At 39.9% G+C, this 11,262-nt stretch overlaps 1 protein-coding gene across 1 annotated transcript in view; it reads left to right on the forward strand.

Annotated features, from left to right (window-relative positions):
• The first annotated feature begins 202 nt into the window (after positions 1-202).
• LOC110504399 (AF4/FMR2 family member 2) overlaps positions 203-11,262 on the forward strand; it is a 288,511-nt gene continuing 277,451 nt past the window's right edge. The window contains exon 1 of the mRNA XM_036970067.1: positions 203-455. Coding sequence (XP_036825962.1) covers positions 403-455 — 53 coding nt within the window. The 5' untranslated portion in view covers positions 203-402. The remainder of the gene's footprint in view (positions 456-11,262) is intronic.

An 11,262-nucleotide genomic window follows, 5' to 3' on the forward strand; every position in this document is an offset into this window, starting at 1 on the left:
AATAGAAAATTACTTATAATATTGTTTGTTATGATTTCCTCACAGACCCATTGATTTATTATTATTATTATTTTTTTTACATCTATAGTTGTTTTTGACAGCTGACGTTTACACTTAAAATGGGTGGGACAAATAGAATTTTAGCTAATCTCAATTTGGACTACCCGGGCTCCGAGTCGCTGTTTCTGCCTGTCTCAAGCTCCGCCTTTTGTTCACTGTGAGCGGTGGAGACAGGAGGCAGTGGTGTTGTCCTTGCAGTGTGTGTCAGTTCGCCAGAGAGAACACCGTACAGCATAGCTAGTTACATTTAGCAGATCCACAGAATTGATATATGTAGACTGACGCATAGGCTACGTTGAGCAGGCACCGGTTCCTTCCTGAATCAGACAACGGGGACCAACCATGGACCTATTCGAGTTTGACTTCTTTAGGGACTGGGAACTGGAGCAACAGTGGTACGTACAAGTGTTTATTTGTATGTACATGATGTAGCTATTAACGTCTTTGTCAGAGGCTTTTTTCTGAAGACTAACCTAGCTGCGCTGCCACATCGATGCACCCTGGCTTTTGGCGTTGGACTCCTGGAATGCTCGCATTCCTTCTCGGAATACATTAAAGTGAGAGATGAGTGTGAGGAATTATTTTAGAGCCCTGCGTGTCTGCGCTTTGCCTCTATTGTCAGATTGTGCATTGTAGGACTATGTCGCGCTAGGACGTATTCGGTGCGCACACACTCACATGGACCTATAGTGCCACCTCATGAATGGGGGAAGTTCACAGTTGCTGGTTTTGCTCTCTGTAAATGTCAGTTTGAAATCGGGATCAGTCGATGCGTAATTGTATAGTTTACACCCTAAACACGCGTTTCATAGGGGTTTTATTGAGGTCGCCCATGTAGCTACTGTGGTGAATTGCATGACAACTGAATCAATTGTCCTTGTCTGTCTTATTGTTGTTTTAATACCCCAGCTATTATTTGTCAAATGCTCTGCTCTAAAACACAATTTAGACTATTTGTGTAGGCTTATTGTCAGGTTTGATTTGTAATGGATTGTATCGATTCAATGGGACATATCGCTATCATTATAATGGCCTATCACGGTGGTTTATTATGACAGTCTAAGTTTACGCTGCTCCACATCTGGTCAGCGATGTGCAATATATTCGGTAGGCTACCTATTACAATAATAATATTTTTAACCAAATGATGATAGAATTTCTAATAATTTCAATTTCAGCCCAGTTTTAAGAGAATCCGTGGCATCAAAATGAAAGTATATTAACATTACTAGTGCTAGTAACTTTAATTTGGAAGCCATTGATTCCCTAAAGATTGGGATGTTCTATTCCCGGTCGGAAGTAGCACCATCACAGAGAGATACTAGAGGGCAAATAACTGTGATAACACAACCCATGACAGTAGGGACCAGCCTGCAGGATTTGATCCTTCCATTCTCCCCATGATTGGTAGCCTATCACTCATTTTTGTTTTCATTCTAGTCCATTCAACCCTCTTAGTTTTCCTCTCCCCACTCCCTCACACGATAGTATTTGATGTGCCTCAATAGAAGGATTTCAACCACATAATAATTAAGTCCTGCATTAATTGTTTTATTTTTTTATAATCTTAGATGAATATACTAGGCCTAGCCTAGTGTAGCCGATACAACAACCTACTGTGCATTTTGACTGTTCAATTACCACGCGACTACAGGGTTTACTAAACGTGGTTGGTTCCATTGCTGCTTTATTGATTTTTTGAGACACCTCTTTGCTTTAGTTGTTTTCTTTTATATTCTTTCAATTCAAATCATGCCTCTTCATCACGTCCCCTCTACCTCCGAGACTGGAATGGAATGTGTACACAAACAACTCATTACAGCTTTCCATCAAAATACATTGTTTTTTTTCAATGTCATGTCCCTGGTTGTGTTTCACGAAATTATGAGTGATTGAGCATAATTTCATGCGCGGTAGTTGGTTTATAATAGTTGGTGGGATTTTAATTTTAAAATGTTAATTGTTGGTTGTGCATTAGTTTAATTTGACCACAGTACCACGATCTACAGTGTGATCTGGTTATTTAACAGATCTACCAGCAAGAGTTACATACTTTAATATGGGTTACCTTGGTATCAATGTTGAGCGATTAACTAACATTTTTTTTTAAACAACTATTTGAAATACGTTTTTTCTGTGAGCTCAATGCGCACAGTGCACAGTTTCTCGAGAGAAACATCTGACCCAGCCTGAACTGTGTGATGTAGTAGGGAGTTTTAGTTTCCAACAGGCCAATATTCTACATAGTTTAGCGCATAAAACGTGGTAATTAACTTCAATAACCATGTTTATATCCACAGTTTTTATACGAATTAAGCCATACCATATAAAAAAAAGTCACGACAGCTGTGATGGAACAGGTCATTTGTTTGTTTGACATGGTGGGATCTTTTTGTGTCCGTACAATTAATTCTGCGAGAAATGGTGGTACAAATGCATTTAAGCTCAACAATGGATTTAATAACCGTCATATCGAAGTACATTTTGAGTTACGCGATGATATGGTGTGTGGTCCTTCCACTACGAGCATGCAGTTTATTAGGTTACAGATCCGGCTGTTCTGTTTTTTGTGTTTTGCATGTTACTGTTAAAAAAAAGAGTTATGATGAGCTTCACAATGTGTTGAAAGTGCACGGTGAACTTGATGTTCATTTCCAATAAATATCGAGGGTATTTTTTTATGTGACAAATACAAATATTCTCGTTTTTATCCATAGTAATCTCATCGTGTAGACTAACCTACCTGCAGAGCCTACACGCAATGTATCTGCAAACTGTTGGCCAGAGCGCATGCGCGAAGACCAGAGGAGGCACATTTGCTATTTAACTTAACCGTTTTTGTGACAAAAGTATCCGTAGAGCTGAAAAGGCGCTTGAAACATATTGAATTTTAGATTTTTTTTCGGTACATGAACATTTAAGCGAAAAAGTACATTTTGTGTGTACTACGTCATCACGCACTGATGTTTTATCTACAAAAAGTCAATTTGGTGGAAACACAACACTTGTGGGAAATGCACATATGTTCTTTATGCGGATTCTATTGTATTTGCATGAAAATCTGTTACCAATTGGATGGAAACCTAGCTAATGACCATAATCCATTGCACATCTACTTGTCCGGTTTGTGTTTATTTTACGCCTGCTGGAAGAGACAGAAGAATGCATGATCGTGAGGGGATATAGCGAGCAGCTGTTACTTTGGAAGGTTTTTACCTGAAAATACATGATCTAAATAATTGTTTGTTGGTATTCAGCAGTCATAAAAGTATATCTTATTTACTTTGAAGAACTACTAAAATAGTGATTTTGTCAGACAGCATAGACAGCAGCTCTATAGAGATGAGATGTTGACTTGGAGTGAAATAATAAAGTAATCAAATAAAACTAATAGTTTATTAAAGTAATGTGAATAAATTATGGTTAATAAGTGTTAAAGCAGTAATGGCCAGTCACTACCATCATGGGACTTTTAATAATAGTTTTGTTTCAACCCATATAATTTAAGCCGAAATCAGAAAACCGTGATTCTTTATTACTAATCGTACTGACCTCAAAAATCACTAATCACTCAGCACTACTTGGTATGAAATAATTCAGCTTGAAGGACAAGGGTAGCTGAGATATGTTTGTTTACATATATTTTTATTACAGAAAATAGGAAATCCTCTCACATGATGTAGATGATTCCCATTGATTGATGCCTGCCATTACTGCTTTGGCTTCATCAATAGTTTTCTTTCTCCGCTTCACAACTAGAACTTGTGATAGAGATGTAAAATTATGTCCACCTCTTAAGCCAAGGGCAACACGGAAATTGATTTCAATTTGATTACTCTCATGCTGGTTTTTGTACAGCAAGTGTTGGGTTTAATCAAGTCAAGGGGAAGGGGAGAGGGGGAGTGAGAGACTAACTGTACAGAGGGAGAGACTGTGTGTACAGAGGAAGACACTGTGTGTACAGAGGAAAAGACTGTCTGTACAGAGGGAGAGACTGTCTGTACAGAGTGAGAGACTGTCTGTGCAGAGGGAGAGACTGTCTGTACAGAGGGAGTGACTGTCTGAGAGTGCCACTATGCCTTGCCAGCAGCAGTAGAGAATAGGCGTCTGGGTTCTTGGGACGGTGGTGTAGTAGGGCTTTACTCCAATCTGCAAGTCATATATCATGGCCTCACCACCAGTAATAGCAATCATTTGATGATAGCCATGGTTCTCCCTTTCTCTCCATAATGGTTTCTTGTCACTCGAGGGGGAATTAACAGATAGACAGGCAATTGACGCTTGTGTGTGGAGATATAAGCCTGGACTACTGTATTGTACACAGTGATGCCTCATTCTGTTGGCATTGTGAGGAGAAATGATAGCTCAATAAAGTACCACCTACAAATCATTTGTGCTAAAGCCTGTTTTATGGACATCCACACCTTGGACTGGGTTTAACTTGATCTTTTTAATTAGGCCTAGCTATTTATTGTCACTTTCTCTTTTCATTGTCTAGCTTCATTATTAGTTGACTGATCCTCAGGGATTACCCTGACTTCAGTGTCTCGAGAAATATACATTTCCCCTTTTACTGGTACTTCTCAGCAGGGATTGCTGTCCAAATAATTCAGTTTTATTTGTCTTGAAATGCGTAAAGCCTCACAGCGTTGCCGGACGATGAGGAGAGAAAAAGAGAGTCTATTGAGGCAATGTGTGTATTGGATATGTAACGGGATACTGGCAAGGTCCCCCCTGCCTGGTGAACCGGGATGGAAGGGAAAATAACATTTTCAGTCTACTTCTACTGATAGTCTCATCAAAGGGGCCAAAACTCTGTAATTCTCTGTAATGTGTCTGGCAGAATAAGCTGCTGTGGCAGCAATATTAATAGATAAAACACTTCTGAATCTAACAGTATAAAGACTCATTTAGACAGATCAACGAACCATTGTAATTATTATACAGCTGACTGTAATGTAATTAAGACATTTGAGCAAATACCTACATTAGAAGTGGATGTGAGGTGTACAGAGTGGGGACTGTTATGTAGACATAGACATTTAAAAGCATTTAGCTAAACCCGCAATAACATCTGCTTAACATGTGTATGTGACCAATAAAATTGGATTTGATTTGGGACATAATTGTGTCTTATTGCTGTAATATAGAGCGTCCATAGAACAGTAGTTGTTGTATGAAACAGTGGGTTTATGTGGCTGTTTATGTAACCACAGTTATATATATGTATATATATATATATATATATATATATATATATATATATATATATATATATATATATATATATATAGTGGGGAGAACAAGTATTTGATACATTGCCGATTTTGCAGGTTTTCCTACTTACAAAGCATGTAGAGGTCTGTCATTTTTTATCATAGGTACACTTCAACTGTGAGAGACGGAATCTAAAACAAAAATCCAGAAAATCACATTGTATGATTTTTAAGTAATTAATTAGAATTTTATTGCATGACATAAGTATTTGATCACCTACCAACCAGTAAGAATTCCGGCTCTCACAGACCTGTTAGTTTTTCTTTAAGAAGCCCTCCTGTTCTCCACTCATTACCTGTATTAACTGCACCTGTTTGAACTCGTTACCTGTATAAAAGACACCTGTCCACACACTCAATCAAACAGACTCCAACCTCTCCACAATAGCCAAGACCAAAGAGCTGTGTAAGGACATCAGGGATACAATTATAGACCTGCACAAGGCTGGGATGGGCTACAGGACAATAGGCAAGCAGCTTGGTGAGAAGGCAACAACTGTTGGCGCAATTATTAGAAAATGGAAGAAGTTCAAGATGACTGTCAATCACCCTCGTTCTGGGGCTCCATGCAAGATCTCACCTCATGGGGCATCAATTATATATATATATATATATATAACCTCAATTCTACATTTTATAAAGCATGTTTTTAGTTCTGGTCAAGAATTATTGCAAGAATTTTTCACAATTTTCAAAAGCTGTGCCTTGCAGTCCCTTTTCTGCAGGTTATTCACAGGGATGTAGTTTTCTCAAGGTCTCCAACAGACCCACCACATTCCACCCTGGTGCACAGACCACAGCTGGGGGCCACATATTATAATGTGTGCCTGAGGAGCCTCTCTCAATGCCAATCTCATTTGTGCCCGGCATGAAGAGACAACCATGCCAGGCGGCCTGCTGGCATCTCTCTGTCCGTCCACCTCCTCTCCGCTCTGTCGCCGTGACACGGACTCACAGCAGTTGGCATCCTGGATCCGGGAGGTGCCTGCCAAGTCCGCTGCCTCGAGGACTCGCTCTGCCATCTGCCAACGAGCGGCGAGTGCTGTGGAATGATAAAGCAGAGCCTGTCAGTGATCATGTTCTGTGGAGACTAAAGGTGAGAGTGGCACGGCCCTTCTGCCCTCCGGTCCAGTGTGCAATTAACAAGTTCATCTGGAGCAGCTCTTCCTGTCAGAGCTGGGAGACCTCACCTCACTAACATCCACCTGGCCTCGGCCAAGAGATGAACTGAAGCTGGTGGAGCGGAGAGGCCGGGGAGGGGGGCAGTATTTGATGTGTGTCTCAATAGAAGGATTTCTTTTTTTATCCTTGGCTGGGTGTTAATAGCCTGTGGTGGAAAGTGTATATTTCTGTGATGGAGAGGAAGTGATTCAAGATAAGGTAACACAGTAAAGGAATAGTCTTTGACTGTCTAGTACAGCCATGTCATAGAGACTAGCTTTACCTGTGGACACATACTACAGAGCTATGGGATCACAAACCACCCACTCTAATACACTTCTGCATCATAATCAGAAAGCACGTGACTACCTTCACCCACCCTTAACCCTGACGAAGGGACCACTCATACCTCATCACGCCTGTCTGTCACAGTTTATCAGGCCTTACTCAGCCCTCCAATAGTCCCTCACTACAGTGGTGGAGAAGAGAAGAGAGGAAGAGAGGGCATTCACTAAGACTGGGCTCAGGGGGATAAGACCCTTCCACTGCCAGTTCCTTCACTAGCGGCTAGCCCAACTCCAGCTAAGCTCCTGGCTGGCACAACCTACAGTTAATAACTCTGCACTAATTACCACGGACCTAATAAGGACAGTAGTGATGGCCAAATTGAGGTAAATGGGGCTTGGCCAAGCAGAAGCTTGACACTGTTCTTATGCTGCCATGTGTAGAAAGAGCAGAGAGGACAGACCGATGTGGAGGAGTCAATAATCTATGCACGCTTGAATAGACAGACGGGTTTTAAATATTCAAAACTATTGACCATATGTACTTGTGGCGAGTCTTCCCTCCTACTAATCTGTTGCAGTTTTGTAATACTTAGTTCATCATCATGTTACTTTCTTTGAACTATGTTCTTCTTTGATGAGGACTATGTAGTGTATTACATCAAGCCCTGCTTAGAGGACGCTCTACAAACTCTGGGAATTGAGTTTTCTTGAATTCCAGCTGAGAGGACTTGAGCAAACTGTCAAACTCTGGGAATTGAGTTTTCTTGAATTCTAGCTGAGAGGACTTGAGGGCACATTTGCAAGCCTTCTATGCGCTAGTTTCCCTTTGGGGAGAAGTGCTGCTATATTATGTCCTGGATTTTCTCTGTGTGCATCAGCTTTTGATGGACTTTCATATATTTAGTTATACTTCATTCATTCTGTTGTTGTTAAGCCTTACCACCAAAACAGTTAACATTGTTAACATTTCTCAGAACAGTACGTGTTAGAGAAGTTAAGTAGGTCCATTAGAGCAAAGCAGGAAATTAAACTAACAGCCCTGACATTTTCTCTCGTCAGCCTCCAAGGTTGTATTAACTTGGTAGAATAAACCCACTTCTGAGATAATCATTTAAATGATAATTGAATGAAACAAGCAAGAAATACAGTGAAAATAATTTAAATCTATGAGCACGGGTCCTCGACAAGGCTGCCATGTTGCACTGTCACCTGATTGGTCGGGCTCTAGTTTCAGTATCTCTGAGTTAATAGCATACCTTTACTTTCCAACTACGAAGGCCAAGTGCCTCCATTGAAAGCACTGTATGACAAATAAGATGATTCAGTGGAGCCAGGCAAGGAACGGTCAAGATTTGTTCTCTCATGGTAAGGTTTGCTTTCGGATGACCTTTAGTGATTGGTCCAGTGTGAGCCAAAGGAAATGGCTAATTCTTTCAATAAAATCTATGATATTAATGGTCATGTGGAATAAGTAACAGGATGTGCTTCCTCTGCCAGAGAGCAGAGCTTGTTGTGACATTATTTCACTGTTTGTGTTTAGAAGCCGATCTGAATAGTGTTGATATGCCACATAAGTAACGGTCTAACATGTACAATGTAATGACCTTTATAGAATACATGTTTACTAATACTGTACTTCAACTCCCTCTAGGCTTTGTCATCACAGGCATGCTTTGCCTTAGAGTACAATACAAAAAATGTAATATTATTCATCTACAATTAATACTGTTAATCATGAATGAGCTAGTACAGTTTATGATGGAACACGTCCCACTCCCTGAATGCACGCAACATTGGATTGTGTTGCTTCCTCCCCCCTTCCTCATCCTCACTGTAGAAAAGGGAGAGGTAACGTTAGCTAGTGGAATATATTTGCAGGCCCTCCTGTCCTCTCTGACAGAGAGCACAAAGGAAGCCTAGTGTCGGACTGCTTGTGAATGAATCACACCTTGTTTGTTTGGGGAGACAGAGCAGCAGTGAGAACTGTTGAAGCTCTACACGCCAAACACCTTTGCAAGAGGAGGAGCATCAACCGTTTACCCAGGCCCCTCTAATCAACCTTTATTTATCACAGTATCAGTCTTAATTAGAGTTTTGTGTACCATTTTACCAATGTGTACAATGTGCTTTCCCGTTTTCTCAATGCTACTATTCAGTTATCACTTGTCTCAATGCTATTCATTCTCTGTCAGGTGCGACCTATTCAGAGTTGTAGTGTACGCAGTCTTTTCAGTATTCCCCATGTATTGTTTACATACGGTTTTATTACCACAAAAATAAATAGTTTTATTACCACAAAAATAAATACACCTAAAATAACTTAAATAGAGATCTGCTTTGTTCGAGTCCCTGTGCTGTTAATTGTAGTGGGCAACCAAATGACTAACATGGAGAGGAACAGGCTGCTATTATCTGAAGAGGGGAATACACTAACCTGGTGATTGGGACATTTTGATGGGAGCCAATCTAGGTTGAGCTTTAGGCCCCTTAACATTCAGTTGAGACTGAGACTCACTTAAAACTAATGCAATGGTACTGTAGAGAATATGAACCATTGGGCTTAATACATAACACAATGCATTTGTACTTTCCTCATTATGTAAAATATGAAATAATTTATTGCACTCAATTGGTATTTTGAAATTGTAATAATAAGTAATTTCCCTATTACAATATCACAATATATTTTGCATTCAGAACATCCTGAAATGCATATTCAATGGATTATATTGGGAATTGAATTAATTAAATATAATGTTTTCCTCAACATTGAACAATACATTTTATGGATATTACAATGGCATTAAACATATGCTATCAAAGTAGACTTCTAATGCTGTTATTCGTATTAGTCCTCTGTTATTTGTCCATTGTCAGATGAAGCACTTTTCTCTGGATAAAGTCAGTAGCTTTCCAGCTCTTTAAGGAGTTATTTTCCTAATATTACAGTGGAGAGAAGGGGGTCAGGGTAAACCCCATTAAGTCAGGCAGTTTATGTGGTTTAGTAACACCCCTCATCACACTACAAATCCAGAAGGAAACACATCTCATGCTGGGAAGCACTATGTTAGTTGTTGCAGTAGAATAACTGAACTGTGGACTTTTCCCATAGCTGTCCTCTGATAAAGTATTGCCCATGTGTGGAATCACTGTGATAAATTCAGCGGAATAGAGCTATTACCTTCTGAGCCTAACCTTCTGAGGTTTCTATGTTAAGACACATAGCCTAACCTTCTGAGGTGTCTATGTTAAGACACATAGCCTAACCTTCTGAGGTTTCTATGTTAAAACACATAGCCTAACCTTCTGAGGTGTCTATGTTAAGACACATAGCCTAACCTTCTGAGGTGTCTATGTTAAGACACATAGCCTAACCTTCTGAGGTTTCTATGTTAAGACACATAGCCTAACCTTCTGAGGTGTCTATGTTAAGACACATAGCCTAACCTTCTGAGGTGTCTATGTTAAGACACATAGCCTAACCTTCTGAGGTTTCTATGTTAAGACACATAGCCTAACCTTCTGAGGTGTCTATGTTAAGACACATAACCTAACCTTCTGAGGTGTCTATGTTAAGACACATAGCCTAACCTTCTGAGGTTTCTATGTTAAGACACATAGCCTAACCTTCTGAGGTGTCTATGTTAAGACACATAGCCTAACCTTCTGAGGTTTCTATGTTAAGACACATAGCCTAACCTTCTGAGGTGTCTATGTTAAGACACATAGCCTAACCTTCTGAGGTTTCTATGTTAAGACACATAGCCTAACCTTCTGAGGTGTCTATGTTAAGACACATAGCCTAACCTTCTGAGGTTTCTATGTTAAGACACATAGCCTAACCTTCTGAGGTTTCTATGTTAAGACACATAGCCTAACCTTCTGAGGTTTCTATGTTAAGACACAGCCTAACCTTCTGAGGTGTCTATCTTAAGACACATAGCCTAACCTTCTGAGGTTTCTATGTTAAGACACATAGCCTAACCTTCTGAGGTGTCTATGTTAAGACACATAGCCTAACCTTCTGAGGTTTCTATGTTAAGACACATAGCCTAACCTTCTGAGGTGTCTATGTTAAGACACATAGCCTAACCTTCTGAGGTGTCTATGTTAAGACACATAGCCTAACCTTCTGAGGTGTCTATGTTAAGACACATAACCTAACCTTCTGAGGTGTCTATGTTAAGACACATAGCCTAACCTTCTGAGGTGTCTATGTTAAGACACATAGCCTAACCTTCTGAGGTTTCTATGTTAAGACACATAGCCTAACCTTCTGAGGTGTCTATGTTAAGACACATAGCCTAACCTTCTGAGGTTTCTATGTTAAGACACATAGCCTAACCTTCTGAGGTTTCTATGTTAAGACACATAACCTAACCTTCTGAGGTGTCTATGTTAAGAAACATAGCCTAACCTTCTGAGGTTTCTATGTTAAGACACATAGCCTAACCTTCTGAGGTGTCTATGTTAAGACA

The sequence above is a fragment of the Oncorhynchus mykiss genome, chromosome 31, assembly GCF_013265735.2.
Source record: "Oncorhynchus mykiss isolate Arlee chromosome 31, USDA_OmykA_1.1, whole genome shotgun sequence".
Classification (NCBI taxonomy): domain Eukaryota; kingdom Metazoa; phylum Chordata; class Actinopteri; order Salmoniformes; family Salmonidae; genus Oncorhynchus; species Oncorhynchus mykiss.